At 36.1% G+C, this 24,363-nt stretch overlaps 1 protein-coding gene across 3 annotated transcripts in view; it reads left to right on the top strand.

Moving 5' to 3' along the window:
* The window catches only part of TMEM273 (transmembrane protein 273), a 203,732-nt gene that overhangs the window by 129,135 nt on the left and 50,234 nt on the right, over positions 1 to 24,363 (top strand). Inside the window, exons 1-2 of one of the 3 annotated variants that reach the window (XM_074233133.1) lie at positions 1,045 to 1,716; positions 6,369 to 6,663. In XM_074233133.1, coding sequence (XP_074089234.1) covers positions 6,621 to 6,663 — 43 coding nt within the window. In that variant the 5' untranslated portion in view covers positions 1,045 to 1,716; positions 6,369 to 6,620. Of the gene's footprint in view, positions 1 to 1,044; positions 1,717 to 6,368; positions 6,664 to 9,177; positions 9,509 to 24,363 lie in introns of those variants that run through there. The other 2 variants (XM_074233131.1, XM_074233130.1) reach the window with 2 other exon arrangements.

The following is a 24,363-nucleotide window of genomic DNA, read 5'->3' as shown; positions in this document are numbered from 1 at the left end:
TTTCTTTTTTTTAGGTTTTTGCAAGGCAGATGGGGGTTAAGTGGCTTTCCCAAGGCCACACAGCTAGGTAATTATTAAGTGTCTGAGACCGGATTTGAACCCAGGTACTCCTGACTCCAGGCCGGTGCTTTATCCACTACACCACCTAGCCGCCTCTATTCAAGATAAATTTGAAGTGAATGAATTGGCTTTAAGAGAGGCAGAGTTGCACAGCCATAAGTCTCTACTTAATAAATAAATATATATCTGAACTATACCTAGGATTTTTTTAAATAACTGCTTTCTGAGCCTATTTTGATACTAGCTCCTGATTGGCCTTGTTTTAGATTACCCATTTTAGCAACATCTTGACCAATTTCATCCATATTAAGATCTTTCGTTATGGATATATGTGTGTGTGTGTGTGTGTGTCTGTGTGTGTGTGTGTATGTGTGTGTCCATCCATCCATAATACATGCTCAATACACACATATAAACCTATATACCTAGATTTATAGGTATGTTTAGATATACATGTCTCCACTCATATATCTTATAACACATACATACAAACATACTAAAATTGATGAGTGTTGAACTAGTTTGCCCAGAGCTCCAAAGTCAGTGCATGTCAGAGATGAGAAGATATATAGAAACAGATATAGATATTAACAAAAAAAATATATTTATATAATACTTTAAAGTTTGCAAAGCATAACCCAACAGTGCAGCAATTTCACTTCTGGAGAGAGAGACTGTGTTATCTCAGGCTATAACATTAGCAGTTTATGTTCCAGCCAGTTCTCCATTTCCCAAGGGCTAATTATCCAATATTCAGCTTCTCACAAAACCACTGCATTTCTCCCCTTATATTGCCCTCCTTCCTGGTACTTCTTTGCTGAAGATTCCCTTTTTACTAGAAGGTGAAAAGACAAAAACCAATCCATCCTGTTTCTCATTCACAGAGCTAGGTGTGGGTTTTGTGGGGAGGTAGGCTAGAGTTTTTGGGGATGGTATGTCTGTAGTTAATCTCTAATTATCTCTTTCTGAGGGTACAAAGGCTATATTTAGTAATTTAAAAATGTGAAGACAGTATGAGTTACTTATGATTCTAAGTTGACTGCTATTTGTAGTATGCCAGTCTGATATAATAATCAGATAATTTAAATACCAAAACTTTTTATGACCTCAACTCTAAAGATAATAGAGAAAAAGGAAGAACTTTGAGGCCTTGAAATTTTATATTAGTCACCAATCTTATGGTCAGAATTCTCTATATAAGTGTCAACCTTCCAATTAATTTTAAGTCATATATAAATGACTTGCAGACACATTGCTCTTGGACTTAAAAACAAGATTTTTGAAATGACTAAACTTTATCTTTCAAAACCCTTGGGAGATAAGTGTGTTAAAGAGGAACTTCTCTTTTAAAAAAAAATAGATAAGAATAGCACAGACTGTCCAGAAACTTCCTGAAGATCACGCAACTACTGCATGAGGGAAATGTTGATTTTTACCCAGGATACTGAATAACCCAGTCTAAGACTGGACTTCTGAACTGTACCTAGGATTTTTCAGAATAAATGTTTAATGAGCCCACTCTAATACTAGGTCCTGACTAGTCTTGTTTTGAACTACCCTCATTTTAGGGACATCTTAACCAATTTCATCCATATAAAGGTATTTTGTTCTGAATGACTGTGCACTGGGCTGGCAACTTCCTCTGAAATCATGACAGTGAGTATGCAAACTATTTACTCCTTCCTTCACATGCTACTTGGAAAAAAAAAATGTTTGGAGTTACTTTGGGCTTTCAGTGGTTTCATTATCTTTCTTTCTTTCTTTTTTTTTTTTGGCAAGGCAATGTAGTTAAGTCACTTGCCCAAGGCCACACAGCTAGGCAATTATTAAGTGTCTGAGGCTGAATTTGAACTCGGGTACTCCTGACTCCAGGGCTGGTGCTCTATCCACTGTGCCACCCAACTGCCCAGTTTCATTAGCTTTCAAATTGATTGAATTAATAAAGGAAATTTGTGTTAGTATCTTAATGACTTACATAAATTAGAATTATGTACATATGTGTATATAGGCATGTTTATATGTGTACATACACATATTTAAGCCAATTTAGTAATGAGATATTACCCCTGGGTCATATCTAAATCTTAAGTATTTGCATGTATATGCATATATAAAATCTATATTATACTATATAAATATATGCAAACATATCACATATATAGACATGTGTATGAATATTTATTTTAGGTGAATGGTATGTATTTTACTTATATTCACATACACACATTATACATACATATATATATATGCATGATTTATATGCATACATAGAATTCATGCATATAATCAGAGACATTTGTAATCATCCAATCCAGACTTTTTATGGTTGAGGACAATGAGACCTAGAGTGGTTAAGTGACTTGCCCAAGGCTATCTAGTACAACTAGAACTCAAATCACCTGATTCAGTGTTGTTTCTTATATCACTACTGAGTCTACTATGGTACTATTACAGTAAAATTCCCTATATATAATTTGAGATATACATACAAATCAGTTTTCTGTAGACCACCTTATTTCTAAGTTCAGAAATGCTCACCAACTACTAATGTCATCTGGGCAAAGAATTTTTTTGATCACAATATATCTTGAGGACCGTCGACCATGTTGCAGAGGAGCTATGAATAACATTGAATAGAATACACACATGGATGAAATTGCTTCATTTCTCTATATTGCACTTTCCCTTCCATCTTAAAATATATATATTCTCTATTTTGTAACAATCATCTAATATACCTTGCTGTTCCTTCTAGCCACTGTCCAATATTTTTTGCCTTTCACCATCAAAATCCTTGAACAATTATTGTCAGCAATGGACAACTTCCATGGTATCCATATTGTTCTATCAGCATATGCCAAGTAAACAAAATACCTATGGGCAAAGAAAAACCTTGCCTTGCTTGCAGGGACACCCTTTCAGAATATTCTATCAGCCTATTTGGTTGTCATCTACACTGGAATTAAGAAAATATAGCTACACAAACAAAATGACAATGGAAACAGCACAACTGAGGTGTTTTCTCATCAGATGTTCTCCAGTGTGCCTTCTCTCTCTCCTATACATAACTGAGGACTACTAAGTTAACTGCATTGATTTCACATATCAGAGTTGCCTCTAACACTAATGACTTGGGTTTGACCACTTGTCTCATTTGGAAAGGTAAAATCTAAAAGTAGACATTTTGAATAGCATCACAAGTATAAAGCATAAAGAGGAGTATGTTACTCAATAAATGTCTTTCTGGGCTAAGCCTTGAGGATATAAAGAAAGACAAAAGACAGACCCTGTATAACCCTGAGCATCTCACAATTTTTGCAAGCAAACAACTTAAGTATGAATAAATCTCATATGTATATATGTATATAAATATACATATATGTGTGATTAAACAGGAAATATCAGGAGAAAACTAGATTTAAAGAGATTAGGAAATGTGTCTTGAAGGTATTGGGATTTTAGACAGAATTTGAAGGAGTATGTGAGTTGTAAAATTTTTCACTTTCAGTGCTTTAGGTTTCTAATTCTTTCTCATCTCATAGGTGAGTTTAGTTAGCCCATCTTGGAATTTACCTTTCTGAGCTTGTTCTGAGGAGGATCTTATCTATATGTTTCCAGGACAGCAGGGGCCCCAGACTATGTAAGAGTGTAGCTCTGAGGCTGCCTCAGTCAAGGACCAAATACCCAGGAAATAACATAGCAACCTTACAATAATTTATCTTCTATATTTGATACTCTCTTAATATTAGATGGATATATAGCATCATTTCTTAGGGGTTCATTATTTAGTTGTTTCAGTCATATCTAAGTCGTTATGATCCCATTTGACGTTTTCTTGACAAGGAGTGGTTTATCATTTCTTATCATTTCTTTCCTCTATCCTAGATGACCCAGACTGTTGTAGCTTTGCTTCCTGTGTAGTCTGAGGATGAGGAAAGACCCTTTATCAATGTAATGGGTCACCTCTTCTATAAATTTATGTCTTCCCATAGAACATAAGCATCTAAAGAGCATGGGTCTTTGTATCCCTACTATTCCTAGGTTGCTCTTGTTTGTCCTTTGTTTTGTTTTGATTTGCTTGTAAGCCTCAATATTCTCATCTGCAAGATGAGGCCATAATTCTTTCAGTGTCTAGCTCATAATATTGTGAGGATAGTACTTTGTAGACCAATAAAGTGCTATATAAGGGTAAATCATGTCTACTATGTGTTAGATTGTGTTAAATGCTGAGTCTGCTGAGTATTCACCTATTTTGGAGAGGCAACTAGCTACAAGAGAAATTCATTCAAAATTATCGTGATATCATCAAGTTGAATCATAGGTGATGTCTATATTCAAGATATTCACAGCCCCTAGCAATAACCTGAGGAAACGAAGCAAAACTGAGAAAGAATGGGAATAAGAATCAGGATACATACTCTTCTCTTCAGATCACCTATGAATCAGGGGTGCAACATGGACATACCTATTGGGCTTTCTGCTTTGTCCTCTAATCTTCCTATAATCTACCAGAAAGAATTATTTCCCCATTTGCAGTGAAGCCCTTGACTCACTGTAAATGTTTATAGACCATAGAAGGCCTCTTTCTATGACTCACTAAGGAACTGTTTCTGTAATAAATAGTCTTAGTTTGGTTGGCTGAATGACAAGTTGCTTATCATCAAGGGTGGTGAGATTTCTGGGTGATTTTCTTTGAGGTTGTAATGACAAATTTGGGGGTGAAAGAATTTGGTTCAGTGATTTAAAAAAAAGAGGACTGCCACACCATTTGACTCTGCTTTCCACTCACTCACTCACTCACTCACTCACTTACTCACTGTGTGTTGGGCACAGATTTACTCCCTCTCAACAGTGTCAGGGGACCTCAATACTATAGGTAAAGTGGTTGTATTATTACAGGCAGGAACCACCCTCTTATGTACAAGACATTTAGATGAACTCCTTTGGTTTAGACATAGCATGAAAGTCTTTCATGAAGGATATTTGTTTTCTCCAAATGAGTTTTCTTTAACACTCAATTTACTCATTTGTGTTCTCCTCTGTTATGGTGCTTTTGAAGAAATATGAGATTCTAGGGTACATGGAGGCTTGATTTTTTTTTTTGGTTATATATCACATCATAAAATCAGTCCTTAAGAACAGGCATCTAGATTCAGCGATTTAAAAAGATGAACTATTTTTTCTCTATATCTGATTACAAAATGTATTTATTAAAGAGCTACATTTCATAGTCCTAGGTAAAGTTATCTAAGCTATCATTGCCTTCAATCTTCATCTTTCTTTGACCTCCATGTAGTTGCTAGACTGCAGAAGTTGATCATCAAAGAATTTTAAATTCACTTTCCTCTTGATCTACCTTCATGGTATCTGAGTGTATCCTTTTTCACTCAACACCCTACAAAGAAGAATTCCTTTGATTTTACTCACCATTAACATTTTTTTCAATGTTCAAAGTTTAAATGTGTACTTTTCTAGAGATGGATACTTAACCTTTTTCCTTTTTCAATATTATTCCCCTTGACAGTCTCATTCATGCCCATGGCTTTAGCAACGTCTTTTCCAATGATGTCTAATCTCTGTATCTAGTTCTGTTATGAACTTTGGAATCTTTAAATTTCTTTATCTCCAACTTCTAGGAGAATGGGGTTCTAAGGGTTCCTTCAGCAAGAATTAATCTAGGTGGCACAGTGGATAGAGCACCAGCCCTGGAGTCAGGAGTACCTGAGTTCAAATTTGGCCTCAGACATTTAATAATTACTTAACTGTGTGGCCTTCAGCAAGCCACTTAACCCCATTTGCCTTGCAAAAAAAAGAATTAATAAGGAAATACCCTCAAAACTGTTTCCTTTATATGATTTACCATCCTAAGCCTATTAGAGGAATGGGTAGTTTTTCTTTGTATTTATTTTCTTAGCACTTAACTCAGTCTGGCATATACTAAGTGTATAAGCTTGCTGATTGACTGAAATTTATTTATTTATAGAAATAAAGCTTTCTGTTATCCACCCATTTGAAATCAATAATATATCAATATCTTGTTTTTGAGTTTATAATGAAATTATTGTATCATGAATATTATTGCTCATCCCTCCTTGTTTGTCCATTGTTTCAAAGGTCCAGTGACATCATGGTGGTGGTCTTTTTTTTTGTTTATTTATTTTTTGTAAATGACAAATGACTTCCCCAAGATCACACAATTAGTATCAAATGTCTGAGACAGGAATGGCAGTGACATCTTGATTCACAGGTGAATTGTATTTAAATGAGGTAGAGTTACACAAAGTTATCAGCTTCACTCTCTCTTCCAGAATCAGTAAAATCTGTGGCAAGACAGAAGTCAGGATGATGGTGATAGCCCACAGATAACCTTGGTATCATCAATGACTGACCAAGCTCTAAGAGCACCTGCTTCAGCCACCTCCATCGCCATTGGAGCAAATTGTTTTCATCTGCCCTTTTCATTGGAGGAAGTCTTCACATATTTGGGGTAGATATCTCCCTAACTCACTGATGGATTAGAGACCTGTCAGATAAATTCAACCTGCCAAGACAGTTTCACCATGATGCGATCTCTGCACATGCTGAAGTTTCTTAAAACTACAGGTAAGAATTGAGTGAATCAGGTGGATACCAAAAGTGGATGAGTAGCCCTGAAAAGGGTGCAGCTAGATGGTGCTGGTCCTCCTAAACCTATCTACTTCTCATGTCTTAACCCCTTCTAGGGAATGAGCTCTAGAAAGATTTGTATGTTTCTTAAACTTTAAAAAAAAAAAATCTTTTTCGGGGCCAAGCTCTGAGAGCTCTGTTCATAGTGGGTACTTAATATTTGATGGATGCACAAATGTTTTAAATCTTTTCTCAATGTGTAAAGAACAATGGCTATGCTTTTAAACTTGATTTTAATATTATCTATCATAGAACCACAAACTTACTAAGTTTTTGATGATGGCCATCTTCTTTCTCTCATTTTTTCACCAGTGAAGACTTTGATTTTACAACTTATTCAGACCACAGGACATTTTGAGGTACCATTCACTAATTTCAAGACAAGAACTTAGAGGAGAAATAAGTGTCTTCTTGAGATGTGAATTTATTAACTTAAATGTAGATATATCACAGGGATATTCTACCCACTGTGTTTCCCCAAGAAGTCTCATCCTGATCGCCACATATACTGTCCTTTAATTAGATTAAAGTAGATAGGGGGTCATTTTGAAAAACACAAGGGAGTGATTGGTCAGTTATATAAGACATCTAGGCAATTTAGAGTTAGTCTATAAAATCTAGTAGCAAATAATTCTTCTCTAGTTACTTAAGAAATTCTAGCAAAAATGTATGTATTACATAAAAATTTCTGTCTATACAGACTTGGACTATTCTAGATGGTACTGCTGGAGAGACTTGCTAAGACAGTATACTAATTAGTAGTTGACTCAGTGAACAGAGTTCCAGACTGGGTATCAGGAAGACCTGAATTCAAATCTGACCTCAGAGATTTACAAACTGTGTGATCCTGGGCAATTCACTTAACCCTGCTTGCCTCAGTTTTCTTGTCTTCAAAATGAGCTAGAGAAGGAAATGGCAAATCACTCCAGTATCTTTGCTGAGCAAACCCTAGATGACGTCACAAGGAGTTGGATGCAACTGAAATGATTGAACCACAATGAAGAGTAGAGAATGAATAGAGTAAAATAGGAAGGTAGAAGTGACCTAGAAATCAGCATTCAGAGTCAGCCTCTGATACTAGCTACATGACAATGGCAAGTTATTGAATCATTCTGAGCTTTAGTTTCTTTGTTTTAAAATGAAAATAATATTTGATGAAGGCCTACTTGACAAGGTTGTTGTGAGGATCGAGGAAGATGGTGTACATTAAAAAAATTATTGGTATCTAAATTTTGGTATCTAAGCTTCTCCATTGGGAAGCTAGATGGTACAGTGAATAGAGGCTAGGCATCTTTAAGACTTATATTCATGAATTCAGTCACCTTCTAGCTGTGTGACCCTGGGCAAGTCACTTCAACTAAGTGACTCTGGTCAAGTCTATTCCCATCTGTAAAAAAAAAAGCTGAAAGAGGAAATGACTAAAGAGAAATTATTTTACAAGAGAAAGCATATGATATAGAGATCCCATCTTGACTAATGGTTTCCCCAGATCTGATTATCTAGAGAGAAGAACCATAGTTATAAGGTATGGAATATGACAGTTGAAAGGGACTTAGAGCTCCTCTTATGGAAAGTTTTTTCCTTGCACTCAGAAATGGCACTTGACAAAATCTATATTACTAGATGAAAAGCAGCAAGTGGGATTCCTCCCCATGTGGCAGTTTCAGAGTTTCTTAAAACTCTTGAAAACTATTCTTTTGGAGAAAGCAATTCTTTTTCCATATGACAATGTGATCAATAATAGCCTTTTGGTCCTATGTCAGAGCTTAAGGTATTAATATAGATGGATACTTCATGGATGGATGGATAACTTGATGGAATATACAGAGCTCCAAGGAGAAAATGGAGGTTAGAAATAAGTCATGAAATTCTTTGCATATATAGAATGTCATTTCTTCTAAGACCATGTTTTCTTTTTTTGTAAATCCATGATTTCTAATAAGGCAGCAAGTTATAGTGGAGCCCATTTTGTACTTGGAGTCAAAAGACCTAGATTCGAATCCTATCTCTTATTACATGTGACCTACAAGCTAGTCATTTAATTTGTCTCAGCTTCAGAGGGGAACACATTTATATAAACATGAGTTATTATCTCATTTATCTTAACAACAATTCCTCCTGCTGATTTGGTTAAAGCAGGCACTGCTACATCCATTTTTAAAAATATGGATTGTATTTACATTCTTCATCATTGTCTGCATGTTTGATAGATATTTATGAAGCATTTTATTTAGGATCCTCCTAACAACTCCAAAAGACAAAGCATTATTATTATCTTTATTTTACAGAGGAGGAAACTGAGGCTGAGAAAAGTGAAGTGACATGTACAGGGTCACTCAATGAGATAGTATCTGGGAAGGGGGCAAGATTCAAACTTAAATATTCCTCATTCTGAGTCCAGTAGTCTATTTCCCATGTCACCTAATTGGACCATGTTTCATCACTAATGTCAAAGTTGAAATTCATTTTTTTTAAAAAATGAGTGTTTATCATCCCAGATTCTAGGAAAGCAATGTGGTGATGTTCATAAACTTTTCCTTGGAAAAGGCTAAAATTATAAACAGGAGATCCTAGAGAGGCTGAGCTTCTCCCTCCCAGGATGTGGCTGCTTACTGCTGTTAGTTTCCGTCTCCACCACGTGATACAGCTTGGCCCCAGCTCCTTTGGATGACAGGTCGTGCGATCTTACATTAGCTGAGTTGCTGCTTGTGAGCCGCCCAGCCCAGCTGGGCAGCCAGAATGGCCTTGGCTTCTGGGATCCTGAAGACTCTCCTTTTTTTGAGTAAGTAGCTGCTGCAGAAGCATTGCTTGCCCCTTCTACAGGAGGTGAAGTTTTCAAGAACTCCACTTGTCCTTGTTTCACTTTGAATTCTACACCAGTCCATCTTCCTGTTTACAGAGAGAGTCAGGTATAGCTGTGTTAACTTGTTGAAGAGAAGGCAGGTGAGCGTTGCAGGGGGGAGGTGACTCTTCATGGAGGTGAAGGGTAGGTCTGGTGTCTGTCCTCATATAGGACTCTTGAAGCTCTGAACTGGCATATATACTCCTAACATCTTGTTTTGTTTTTCTTCACATTTAAACTGAAACTACCAATACAGAATCCAAAGTTGTTTTGAGGGTCAGTTTGCACACTTATGAGCTGTGGGGAGCTGTGCAATGTCCTTGGTTGCCCAGAGGTCTCTTTTTTCATAAACTGTTCTTCCTTTTTGATATAATATTTACCAAGCAATGTGAAAGTTAGTTTTATTAAATCAATATTTTTGTTTTGGTTATAGAGTTATAGATTATTAAGTCTGAAAAGGACTCAATGGGAGAGTTTTAGCAAGGAAAGGTGACTGGGTCTTTGCTCCAGGGTGGGATGCTAAGAGGGTACAAAAGTTTAACCCATGCTCTCCTGCAAAGTAGATGCTCCTTCCTTCCTTCCTTCCTTCCTTCCTTCCTTCCTTCCTTCCTTCCTTCCTTCCTTCCTTCCTTCCTTCCTTCCTTCCTTCCTTCCTCCCTTCTTCCCTTCCTCCCTTCCTCCCTTATTTGTTTCTTTCCTTCCTTCCTTCTCCCCTCCCTCCCCTCTCTTCCCTTCCCTTCCCTACTCTCCCTCCCTCATACCACCCTCTCCCCTCCCTCTCTCCTCCCTCCCTCCTTCCTTCTTCCCTTCCTTCTTCCCTTCCTCCCTTATTTGTTTTTTTCTTCCTTTTCCCCTCTCCTCCCCTCTCCTCCCCTCTCTTCCCTTCCCTTTCCTCCCCTCCCTTCTCCCTCCCTCCTTCCTCCCTCCTTCCTTCCCTCCATCCCTCCCTCTTTCCTTCCTTCCTTCCTTCCTTCCTTCCTTCCTTCCTTCCTTCCTTCCTTCCTTCCTTCCTTCCTTCTTTCCTTCCTTCCTTCCTTCCTTTCTAAGATGTTTTGACTAAACCACTATAAAACTATTGCCCCGCCTCCCCTCATTCAACTGAATTTTTCTTAATTACATTTGATATCACTTTATATCATGAATTGTAAAATTGATATCTGGGGTACAGTTTGCCCCATTTGGTGATACTGCTCTTTATTCCAAAAGTATTAATTGCAGGTCTACCTTGGAGAGCATACTATTGAACCCCATCAACTTTTAGGAAACTAAGGTCCATGATCTCACAAACTAGTAGTGATGAAGCTGAGAATCAAACTTTGATATTCCAATGTATGGTCCAGTCCTTTGTCACTTTTCCACTTTTCTGTTCTTTCTTAACTTGTCAATTATGAGCAAGAGACAGAATTTAAAACTGAATGAATTCTTTTTGGCATCTAGTCTAATCCCTACATTTTACAGATAAGGGAGTTTAGTAAAGTTAAATGACTGATATAAGGACACATAGTGTCCACCTTCTTGTGACTTGGGATTTTCTTGGCAAAGATATTGGAGTGGTTTGCCTTCACCCTCCCTTTTCTTCAACTCACTCAACAGATGAGGTAACCGAGGCAAACTGGTTTAAATGACTTTCCCAGCATCACACAGTTTAACAGTATCTGAGGTCAGATTTGAACTCATGCCTTCCTGATTCTAGACCCTGTACTCTATATACTTTGCCACCTAACTGCTCCCTGGAGTTCTCTGTATCAATTAAAAAGCATAAGTCCTATCCTAATCCTGTGTGCATGTATAAACCAGTTTTAAAAAAAAAAAAAACAAAGAAATAAGAAAAAAATGACTGGATTCAGTTAAAAATAAAACTTGGAACCCACACTTCATTCCATAATATATCAAATTCAGAGGGTTTTTTTTCCCTCCCTTTTACTGTAGATATTCTTTTAAAATAGTCTATGACTTTTTAAAAAAAATTAGATAAATAAGTTAAAAACAATTTTCAAATGGCTTAAATGCGATGAAAAATCCTTGAAATACCTGGAGGACGAGTGTAGGGATTGAGAGTAATATGTCTGAGCAGTTGTTACAGGGTCCTTAGTTCAAGAAATAATCAGAATCATGTCAATAATAAAAACAGCAACAGTAGCAGACATTATATGGATGTTAAGATTCACAAAGCATTTACATACATGAACTTACTTGATCTTCAACCAGGGAGTTATGTGTGTTTACTACTCTCAATTTGTGTGTGAAGGAACCTCATTTTGAAGATGTAGGTAATAGAGAATTTAAGAAAAAAAATTGAGAAAAATGATATCTCCCTGTCTTGGCAGAAGACAAAGATTGGACTTTGATTATGCAGGTGAATGTTTTTGGGGGGGCTTTTGCCAGACAGTGAGAGCTTCCTGTTGACTTGCTCAGTGTCTGAGTAAGCTTCCACTCCTTGTCTCAATTTTCCCATCTGTAAAATGGGATACTTCAAGGTGGTAGAGCACATAGAACACTGGACCTAGAATCAGACAGATTTGACTTCAAATCTATTCACAAACACTAAACTGTGTGTCCAAGTCATTTAGCATCTGCCTGCTTCAGTTTCTTTATCTATAAATCTATAAATTCTTTATCTATAAATCTATAACCCTTGCCTCCCAGGGTTGTTGTGAGATTAAAATAAGATTAATATTTGTAAAGCATTTGTAAAGCTAGCATAATGCTAATGATTATTACAATATGTTGATAAGAGTTTTCACTAGAAGAAACATTTCAAGATCTTTGTATTGAAGTAAACAGATATTTCCCATTGCAACCTGCTTTGGTTTTTTAATCTTTTAAAATATAAATGAGAGAGCCAAAGATTTTTATTTATTTTCCTAGATAAAAATATTGTATGATTATTAATGAGCATTAAGTGATTACAGAGGCAGCCAAATAATGAAACTGAAAGAGCACTGGACTGGAAACCAGGAAGGTGTATCTTCTTGAGTTCAAATCCAGCCTCAGACACTTACTAGTTGCGGCAAATCACTCAATCCTGTTTGCCTCAGTTTCCTCATCTGTAAAATGAACTGAAGAAGACAGTGATAAACCATTTCAGTACTTTTGTCAAGAAAACCCCAGGTCATGGAGACTTGGATGTGACTGAAACAGCAGGCTACCAATCAGTGGTGATGAAAAATATTTATCAAATGCATTTGATCCAATCCTGAACATTTTCTTAAAAGTTCCTACTTAAAAAAGCTAGCCATATAATTTAAAGACACTACAGTGACCTACATAAAATAGTCTTGTAAAACTTAACACTAATCACAAAACCAATCTGTATCCATTCTAATTCTTTTGGAAGGCACATCCTGAAATTTATGTATTATTGTAATCATGGCAATAAATGTAATATAATGTCCTTTTTATTATGTTCCAATGCTTGAACATTCCTCATGTGTAGTGCCAGAATTCTTAAAGATGGGAAAAGATCTGTTAGAAATTTGTTGTTGTTGTTTTAATTCATAATGAAAAGATGACAGAAGCAATGGAAAGGAGAATTAAATTCTTTTTTATGTTAGAAGCCAAAGGCATCACTTTTATTCTTATACTCAGTCTTGAAGTTCTTAAAATAAAGGCCTTTTCCTGATAGTTCTTTCTCCTTATTCAGGCACAAAAGAAATAGTTATTTTAGTCTTTTGTAATGTTATGACCTCAGGAAGTCTTAATATTCTTAAATTTCTTGTTGTCTTGGCAAACATGTTCTCACCCTTTTTAGCCCTTTCTGATTGTGTCTCTCTACTGCACGTCTAAAAGTTTTAAGCACTTTCACAAAACAAAACAAAACAAAACAAAACAAAACAGAACAAAACAAAATAAAAATAGGAATCAAAATAAATAAATAAAAACAGTATTCAGTCCTGGGACATTGTGGTTTAAGCTGTTAGAGTTACCATTGCTTTCTATCCTTTGTTCTGGAACAGGACCATGACATTAAGGAGGTGAGTGAGGGGGAAGGGCGCTCTACTCTGTCACCAGCCTCACTTTCTCCTCCAGAGTCAGCTGGGTCCAGGGGCCAAATATGAACCAGGAAGACTTGGATGTGGAATTAGGAGCACCTGAGTTCATATATAGCCTTAGATAATTGACTTTTGCTAGCTGTCTGACCCTGGACAAATCATTGAAACCTATTTTCCTTGACAAAAATAAAGCCTCTTATACTTGAACAAATGGGCTAGAACATTTTTCTTCAATAATTCCCAAATTCAGTCATGCCAACTTTGTTTATTAAAACCATTAATATCATCTGCTTTTTAACCCAGATTCCCAGAACCCACACTCAGAAAGGCTATACCTTTGATTAAATTTTGTTCTATTCAAATAGCCTGCTAATGGTTCCCAGAAAAGCAAACCTGATTTCCTCTTTCAAGTGTGTCTAAATAAAACAAAGGAACAAACTGGGGGAAGCCCAGATACTTAAAAGGTCATTGCTAGAATCAAGCAAGAAAAGAGATTTGTTGTTGGAGTCTGATTTGAAGACCTTCTTGGACAATTTCCAATATATAGTCTACAACTCCCATCACAGGGTCAATCTTTATAGAAAGAACTGCACCAGATTTGGGGGGGCAGTAAATCCCCTAGGTCACATAATTAGGTTAACCTAGAGACCATATAAGAAACCTTGAATCTCTTAGTCCTTTGCCTCATTGACTTAGGAATCAAAAAGTATTATTATTATTATTATTATTATTATTATTATTATTATTATTATTATTATTTGTTTTTTGTTTTTGTGATGCAATGGGGTTAAGTGACTTGTCCGAAGTCACACAACTAGTAAGTATTAAGTGTCTGAGGCAAAATTTGGACTCAGGTCCTCCTAACTCCAGGTTTGGTGTTGCCCCCCCCAAAAGGATTTATTAAGGTCTTATTATATGCAAGATGCTGAGAATGAGAATTGAACAAGCTTGTGTGCTAGGCACTATGCTAAATGGTTTTCAAATATTATTTTGATTCTTACAACAACCCTGGTTTCCCATATAAATGCTATTTTTCTTCTCATTTTGCAATTGGAAACTGAGGTTGCCTTGCCCAGAGTCACCAACTAAGTAAGCATCTGTAGATAGATTTGGAGTCAGGTCTTCCTGATTCCAGATCCAATGTTCCATCCACTATCCTATTTAGTTATCCTGATAGTGGTTACAAGTAAAAAAGTAGGAAACAATGTTTACTTACAAAAAACTTACTTTCTAATAGTCTTAAACCTACTTTATGAATTAATTTGTATCTTTTTTTTCTTACATAAACGCATGTTTTCTAACTGTTATCCTTTGGGTTCCATTTTTGTTGTTTCGTTTTGCTTGTTTTTTTTTTTTTTTTTTGCTGTACTATGCTATAAGAGAGAAGAAATGAAATTGTGTGTGTTTGTGTGTGTGTGTGTGTGTGTGTGTGTGTGTGTGAACAATTGCTCACTTCTCACTCTCTGATGAGGAATTATACAAAAACCTACAGATGTCTAAACTGATTCTGAGAAACCTCATAGAAATTTCTTGAGGCTTGGGGGGTGGGATGGTCAAGGCAGGGTCAGAATATTTTTAATGCTTGAGGTGACATGATTAGAGTTGAAAAGAATTTTTAGATATGCTCTCAGGGAGATAGTGTGATGCTGTGGTCAGGGCTCTGGATCTGGAATTTGGGGATCAGAGTCCAAATCCTGGTTCTGCATCTCGCAACCTGTGTGACTTTGTGCAAATCATTTAATGCTGCTGTAGCCTAGTTACTTCATCTATAAAATAAGAGTTGATGACCTCCAAAAACCTCTTGATTAAAAAATCTATATTCCTAAAACAATTGCACTTCAAAGAATTTGTTATAGGATGGTTTTCACTGCTTTCCTAAAACCTTCCATCCATCCTCCTTATCCTTGGGAGTTTATTTAGCTTTTATAAAGCTCTGGAGCTTTGTTCAGTGTATTCCTATAAGGCTTTGCAGGACCGCTCCTCCCCCCCCCCACCCCCCATCTCTAAGAAGGAAGAAAGTTGAGATTGAATGTTTGCTTTTCACTCTACCTTGGGGGAAATAGCTTCTGATTCCATCTCCTCCTACCTTTTGGAGGGGTCAAGTGATTGCCCTCTGGGAAGTCTCCAAAGATTTGCAAAACCTCCCAGAGGCTACAAGAAGGCTTTGAATATTGCAAGAATAACAATAAGCATTCTATTTAGCGCTTATGTAACACTTTCTCTTTCCACAGTGCTTTACAATGATTAGTTATTCTGCCAAACTCTCTTCCTTCCCACACTTCCCCTTTCAAGAAGGAAACTATTATTATTTCCTGGAGAAGAAACTACTCTTTGGGATGTAATTTACAGGTTGAAATGCACTGGAATCCAATGATTTATAGGGTTTAAAGAAGGTAGACTGTAGAAGTTCGAGCTATAAGTAAAGTGGAGTGTTAGGGCAATTTCTTAGGGTGTTTCCTTCCCTTTCTCACATGAGCTTGGGCTGCTCTCTATCCCCAGTCTTCCATCCTGTTACTATATCACTACTCTCTTAGGGTCCTCTTTCCTCCTCCCCACTTCCCCTCCTTCTCCAAAGTCTGAGACTGTTGGTTGTATCACAGGAGTTGATGCTAAACAAATTGAGAGACAGACCACCTGTTTTCCCAGCATGATCAGATTCAGAAATGACTGTCCTTTGTCTCATACCTCCCTCTGACCTGATGGTTGTAAGGAGTTCTCTACTCTATTAGCACTACTTTGTAAGAGAAACAGAAAAGACAACAGACTCTACAAGGTCTAAGATCATGTGCTTCCCTTTGCCTTTCTGACTGATGCTCTGAACCTGGTTGCTCTGTCGAGATGCTGTACCTTGATGAGGGTTCCACTCCCATGGTACATGTGGCAAAGCTTCAGCTTTCAAATAGAAAGTTTATCCATTATTAACAAAATAGATCTTTCCAAACTTGAGCTATTGAATACTTCCTCTTATTTATTTTATTTTTTTTATTTTTTGCAAGGCAATGGGGTTAAGTGGCTTGCCCAAGGCCACACAACTAGGTAATTATTAAGTGTCTGAGGCCGTATTTGAACTCAGGTCCTCTTGACTCCAGGGCCAGTGCTCTATCCACTGCACCACCTAGCCACCCTGATACTTCCACTTATAAAAGTGACTTGGGGCCTTCTTTGTTAATGCTACCTGCATTGTAAGCCATAACCCTTTTCACAAATTCATGTGGAAATGATCACTGCATAACCAAGGATAACATAAAGTTATCCCTAATTTATGGGAGGCAGTGTCCTATAGTGGATAGAGCACTGGGTTTTGAGTCAGAGGACATCAGGTTCAAATCCCAAGCCACCAATTTTCTACAACCTTTGGCAACTCAATCACCTTCTCTAGGCTTCATTCTTTTGTTATCTGTAAAATGAGAATTTTGGACTATATAGCTTCTGAAATCCCTTCCAATTCTGTATCTATAAGCCCCAAATCATCATAAATGAGGGCAGTAAAATTCTGCATAGATCTCCAGTGTAGAAAGAGCCTTTTTAATCCCTTCTGAAAAGAAAATCCACAATTGTCTTAACATTCTACTCACAGTCCCATCTAGAATGACCCTTACTTCTTGAATCACTCATCCAGTGTGATGATAATGACTAGGATTGAAGTTCCTTCTAATGGTGAATAAGCTCAGAGTCCCATTTGGACTGGCTTCTACAGAAACACCACAGAGCTCTCATTAGTCAGTGTTTCATTAGGCTGAAAAAAAAATGTATTGATCCACTTGCATTATGTGAGCTTCTGAGCATCTTAAGCCTGGCATGTGACTCTTTAAGAATTAATTAGTAAAGATTGCTCAGACAGAAAGAGTGAATAGTAGAAGGTTTGATACAATTTGATTGTACTTTTGTTTGAAAAGTGCTAAATTCTTTACTGAATGAAGTTTCTTCCCTAAATTTTGAAATGATGATGATGATGATGATGATAGACCCTAAATGACTCTGCAATTTTAAACTTTAATAGATTAAACACTAAATCTAATAGTTCTTAAATTGTAGTAATTGCTTTAATTTATTATAGTACTTATTTAAGTGCTTACTATTTAAATAACCATACTATTAAAGTTTTAAGCTTCAATAAAGTCAATACTTTAATACTTATTACTTAAATAACAATATTATTAAAACTTTAAGCTTCCATATTTTAATATTATTAGTACTTAAGTTGTATTAATTATAGGAGCATTGCTTTAATTTAATTAGTTTTTATTAAAAGGCTTAAGAACATAGATAAATAATATTATCAAAGTATCAAATTTTAATTGCATAAAATTGCTCTAAGACTTGTGTCATCCTGTCCAGTACTTAGCCTTTCACAAAGTATTTTATATACATTATCTTGTTTAATCCTCACAACCCAAAGAGATAGCTATTAGAGGCATTGTGTTGTTGTTATACCCAATTTATATATAAAGAGACTGAGGCTCTGAGACGTGAAAGTAGCTCATTGCCTCAGATCTTTCCCAGGTCCAATTGAGTTTTCAGTGCTGTGTAACTTCATAGCCCCTCTGCTTTTCCAGAAGGCTTCTTCTTACTGAAGGATGTCTGGTTATTTGCTTTCGTCTTTTTTTTTTTTTTTACTCCTTTATGTTCAGGATAATCTGTCAATATTAGAGAGTGACTGAATGTTGCCCCTGTTTGAGAGAAGAGGGTGAGGAACCCAGAGAAATGAAGTAAGGTCAGAGTATCACAGGCTGATTTTAAAAAAGTATCAATGGGAGTTCATTCTACTCATTTTAGATGAACTGAGGCCCAGAAATGTGGAACATATAGGTAACAAATAACAGTCAGGATTTGAACTCAACCCCTTTGACTCCGAATTTAGTGTTCTTTCCCCCTTCACTATGCTCATATTGCAATTAGGAGCAGAAATACAATTAAAATATTAATTTCTTTTCTTATTTCCCTTTTGCTTTTTATGTGAAGTCATGCCTGCCTCTTAGGGTCCAAGTGGAAAAAAGTTCAAATCGCATTTCTTCTGAAATACCCTGCTTGGTTGCCTCATGGATTTCATCTGGCCATATTCTCTTTGGTTTACAAATCCTGAACATTTTCATCTGGGACTTTCTTTTCCTAATTTTAAGCTTTCCTTTTCCTTTGTTTTCAATGTCTCCATTCTTCTTGGTCCCATTATGTCTCCCCAATAAACTAAACTCAAGAATGTTTTTGACAGCTCCTGCCACTCTAAGTAAACTCTTACCTTGCAGTTTTTGTAAAAATCACCCAAAGCCTTATTATTATTATTATTATTATTATTATTATTATTATTATTATTATTATTATTATTGTTATCAAGGTACCCACTGTGACACAGTGGAACTAAGGTCCTCTTAACTCTTCTCTTTGGAGCTCTGACAGATGAGAACCTGAAATGTTGGGAATCAGGTAGGAGAAAGTGGGGGAACTTTACATTAAGAGTGAGGAATTCATTGTAAGATCTCCCTGATTTGGACCATGTGAATTACCAAGATAGAATTCCTAACTTTCAGTAACACTGGAAATTCATGGTTTGACCCAAGGCTAATTTACAGACTTAAACCAAGAAATGGAGACTCTTCTATGGAGTATATGGTGGATATAGAGTACTCTCTACCACTAGTGAAGTAAGAGAGGAATTGAAACTTGGCTTGGCCTCTATATAATTCCCAAAAGGTAACTTTGAATGTGCTTATCTGAATCTGACCCAAATGGCCCATTTTGATTGACCTTTTCCAAGAGGTTCAGTTGGAATCCATATTCCTACCACCTGAAGGTCTTTGAGGGAGATAGATCGAGATGTACTCTGTTTGACTTTTATAAAAATTTATACACTACATTTCCTTGAAAATAAGGTCTGTTTCATATTTGTCTTGGTATCCCCAATTCCCATTGCAATGGATGACATATAATAAGTGCTTTTTGTGCTTTCTACCAGAATGACCTTGTTCAAATTACTTAACCTCTCTCTCTCTCTCTCTCTCTCTCTCTCTCTCTCTCTCTCTCTCTCTCTCTCAGATTCATTTTCATCATTAGTAAATTTAGGGATTTGGACCAGATAGCCTCTAAAACCTCTTCCAGATGTAGGTCTATGATCCTATGGATTATAATAACACCCAGGAATTGTAAGTTGTGGGGTGCAGTGTTGGGTTATGAATTACAAACAAATGTAATCTAGATCCCTAGCAATGCTGATTCTACATAGTCTGAACTGAAATGTCAGTCACTCTAAGGGGTCCCAAATTAGTACAATGTGGCATATATGATGACACCTTGATTACACCCTCTGCCATGTTAGTTCTTTGGTAGCTGTTGATAGGTCATGCATCAGAAGATTTTCAAAGTCCACTGAATAATATAATTGCCTACTGCTAGCCTAGATAGAGAAGATGTGATAGAATATTAGGAAGGATGAAATTTCTAATTCCTTTACTTCCCTTAGTGATTAACAACTCTAAAAGATATTTCTTCCATATAACTAGAAGCCCATTTCATCGATTAGATTAACTTCTCCAGCACTGCCAGAGTTAAATTTCTAGATGTTTTTAGCAAAGATAAGTTGTTAATTAATTACTAAATTTGGTTTAAGACTCTCCTGTCCAATATTTCAAGACAAAAAAAAGTAGACTTTAGGACTTATTCTTTGCCTACTTCATAATGGCCATGTTTCAATATGATAGAATGTAATCCCTTTGAAGAAAAGGAATATGGGTTCCAACTGAACCTCTTTATTTTTGCATTTCTATTCTCCTAGAACTTAGTATAGGATATGTACTTAAATGCTTTTAAAATAAATTTTTAATTTCAAATTTCAAAACAATTAAATTTTTATATTTTAAATTTTAAAAATTAAAAATTGAATTTCAACAAAATGGAACCAAATGGATATGTTGTAAAAAAAAAAAAACAACTGAGAGCAGAGAAGAGAACTTGATAAATTTCTATTTGGCATTTAAAACTCTTCACAGAACTACCCTCTTTCCTATCTTTCCAGTATTCTTACATACTCAATGATCTGCCCTCACATACTCAATGATCTATTTATATTAGCCTTTTGGCTGTTCTTCACATAATGCTCTACCTTCCTTCTCCATGCTTTTGATTAGGCTGTATCCTATGTCTGGCATCTCCTCTATCCTTTCTATCTTCTAAAATTCCTGGCTTTCTTCTCAAGGTACCCTGGCTTTCTTCAAGACTCATCTCAAGTGCTACCTTCCACAGGAGAATTTTCCCTGTCCCTTCTAGCTGCTAGTGCTTTCCATTCTAAGTCCTGTATATCTTGAGTATGTGCATACATACATTTACACATATACATGTACACATATATATATATATCTATATAACCTCCTTCAAAGTTGCCTTTTGGAAATTACATAGAGGCCAAGCCAAGTTTCAATTCCTCTATCACTTAACTAGAGGTAGAGAGTACACCATATGCATCATATACTCCATGGGTGAGTCTCCATAATATATGGTATAGTTGTTAAATATACCATACAGAGGGTTCTCATTCATGAATAGATTGAACTGGTTTTCCTTTGAGGACTTTTTCAAGACTGAATTACCTGATTTCCTACCCTAGAGAGCTAGGTAACTCGGATAAGAGTACAAGACTTAGATTCAGGTAACCCTAAGTTGAAATCTGTCCTCAGACACTTAGTAGATGCATGATGCTGAGTAAGTCACTTAATTCTTATTTGCCTCAGTTTCTTCACCTGGAACAAAATGGGATTAATCATAGCATCTACTACTCAGGGTTGTTGTAAGGATAAAATAAAATAAAATAAACTTGTTTGCAAACCTTAAGCTCTATATAAATGTTAGCTTTCATTATTTTTAATTTTGATTATATCAGGGACCCCTTTGGCAATCCGATGAAACCAATAGAACCCTTCTTAGAAAAGTGATTTTTAAATGCGTAAAATACCTAGGAGTACAAAGGAAATCAATTATATTAAAATACATTTAGGGGCGGCTAGGTGGCATAATGGATAAAGCACCGGCCCTGGAGTCAGGAGTACCTGGGTTCAAATCCGGTCTCAGATACTTAATAATTATTTAGCTGTGTGGCTTTGGGCAAGCCACTTAACCCTGTTTGCTTTGAAAAAACCTAAAAAAAATACATTTAGTTAAATTTCAATTATAATACATATATGCACATATATGTATAATATTTCAGTATTATTCAATTGAAATTATATTATACATATGCAATCCAAAATATTCAATTACAGTTGTAATGTATATACAATTAGAAATATACAATACAAAAATATTCAATTACAAATTTAATACATATTTTTATATTATGTACTATGATTCAATGATATAGAAACACAAAAAGTTATCAGAATATATTTAAAACAAGTTTATTGTCCTCAGGTTAAGAATCCCTGTTCTAACACTAACTCATGGGATTGTTATGAGGATCAGATGAAATAATGTATTTACATACATATGAGAAACAACGGTTTGCAGAGCACTTGACATATGTTGTCTCATTTGATCCCCCTAACAACCTTGAGAGAATACTCTTATTATCCTCATTTTAAAGATAAAGAAACTGTGACAGGTTTTGCCCAGAGTCAATAGTTAAATAAATATTTGAAGCAGGATTTGAACTCATATTTTCTTGATTTAAAGTCTAGCATTCTCTGCAGGGTGCTACCTAGAACTTTCTGTAAACCACTAAATATAAGTTGCATTCTTCTTCTTCTCATCTTCTTCATCATCATATTTAACTACAACCTCTGAATTTCTTCAAGGAGGGAGGGAAAAGGGGCAAGAAGAAATCTCTGAGAAACAGCTAGGTGCTGCAGTAAACCTTGACTCTTTTATCAGGAGGACCTGACTTCAAATTTGACCGAATTCAAAACAGACACTTACTAGCTGTGTGATCCTGGGCAAGTCTGGTAACTCTGCTTACCTCTCTAAGAAAAAGAACAAGGTCAACTCAATATCCTATGGAATAGAAGACTGAAAGTCAAACTTGCTCTTTGCAGGCATATGTGATGAGAAGAGGAGAAGACAATGTATAGCACTTCCTGGGGCCCCTTGGCCCGCTTCAATGTGTGATTAATGCAGATGATAACAATATAAAGAGAAAAACAACCCTGACCATTAAGTGAACACCATGAAAATTGGTCAGACTTTGAATGGGAGAACCTTTTTATTATTAATAGGATCCTGGAGAGTTCTCCAATCTTTCACTTCGGAAGTAGAGATGCATTTCTAATTTCAAAAGCTCTGCAGGGTTAGCTAGCCATGTTGGTGCCAGGGAGTTACATGGTATAGATACCTGTTTATTTGCTGTGTGATTTTCTTTTAAAATTGTTTTTAGCTACTGGCAAATTCAACCAAGCTTGGAAAAGGAACAAATGCCCTTATAAATGATTCCTAAAATAGAATACATAAATGTGAGGGATTTCAGAGAGGGTAAAACCCTGCCTCTTTGACCTTCCTCTTTCAACTTCTCCTTCCTGAAGCTTTGAGCTGGTTTGTTCTTTCTCATCTGGCTGCTCTGGTGAAGTCTGCTGAGGTCCTCTATTAGGAGCTTGTTTGTTTGTTCTCTCACATCCCTGTTTGTTCTTTCTTGGCTTTTCTTCACTCAACTGACAGGATTTGAGTTTTACTGTGCCTCCTCCACAACTCCCATCAATTGGGTTAGGCAGTCTTCTCTTAATGGTAACAACAGGGACCTGGGGATCAAGGAGATTGATTGGTGGGAGGTCTCCATTTCACTTTCAGTGTTTTGGTCTTTCCTTCTTGGTCACTGTCCAGCATGGTAAATATTAGTTGGATTTAGAGTTGGAGTGCCTAGTTTCAAATTTGGTCTCTATTTTTCTGTACTACTAAAGTAACCTTCTGAGTCATTCAACTTCTCAGTTTTCTCACCGTTAAAATGAGGGAGTTGGATTAGATAATACCTAAAGGCTATTCTAGCTCTAAATATATAATCCCATCACACCCTTATAGAAAAAATTTCACTGTCTCCCTCTTTTATTTAGGATAAAATATATCCTCCTCCATGTTGCATTTTAAAGCCTTTACAACTGCTCCAGTCTATCTTTATAGCCAATTCACACTCGCCACCCCTTCACATAGTCTACATTTTAGTAAAACTGACTTATTTACTCATATATACTATTCCATTTCCCATCTTCCAACTTTTGTTCAGGTCATCCTGTTCTCTCTCCTCACTACTTATTCTTAGTTTCCTTATGAATTCAGCTCAAGTTTGACATATTCAAGGATTTCCCAACTTTCCCCTCCCTCTCTATTATCTTCTGTCAGACATGACGCCACAACTGTTTTGTATATGTCCCCAAAGTCTCAGTGCATATATTTACTTATGATTGTACATATTGTTTTTATAGATAGAATGTAAGCTCTTCTAGGCTGGGATGTTTTTCTTTTTGTTTTTTGTCTTTTGTCTTTCTAGAACTCACCATAATTCCTGAAACAACTTGCACAGATAAATGCTTGCAATTGATTGATTAATTTTATGAATTGTAGGAAAGTAAGAACCTAGATCAAAAACATTTATTGGGTAACCTCTCTGTACTAAGCATTGAATTATAGTAGTGGGTTAAATAGGAATTTATATCTTCGTTATTAAGTATTTACTGATTTACTGAGTGTCTCCTGTGATCAATGTCCTGCAGAAAATTCTAGTAATTTTAAGATATGATCGCTTTCTAACAAATCCCTATTTCTAGTAAGGGAAACTTGGGTCTTTTTTTAATACAGAATTATTGAGATGAAATTGAAAAGGATCAAAGATTCCATTTA

Source organism: Macrotis lagotis, chromosome 4 (genome assembly GCF_037893015.1).
Source record: "Macrotis lagotis isolate mMagLag1 chromosome 4, bilby.v1.9.chrom.fasta, whole genome shotgun sequence".
In the NCBI taxonomy this organism is placed as follows: domain Eukaryota; kingdom Metazoa; phylum Chordata; class Mammalia; order Peramelemorphia; family Peramelidae; genus Macrotis; species Macrotis lagotis.
This window is presented reverse-complemented; position numbering and strand designations above follow the sequence as displayed.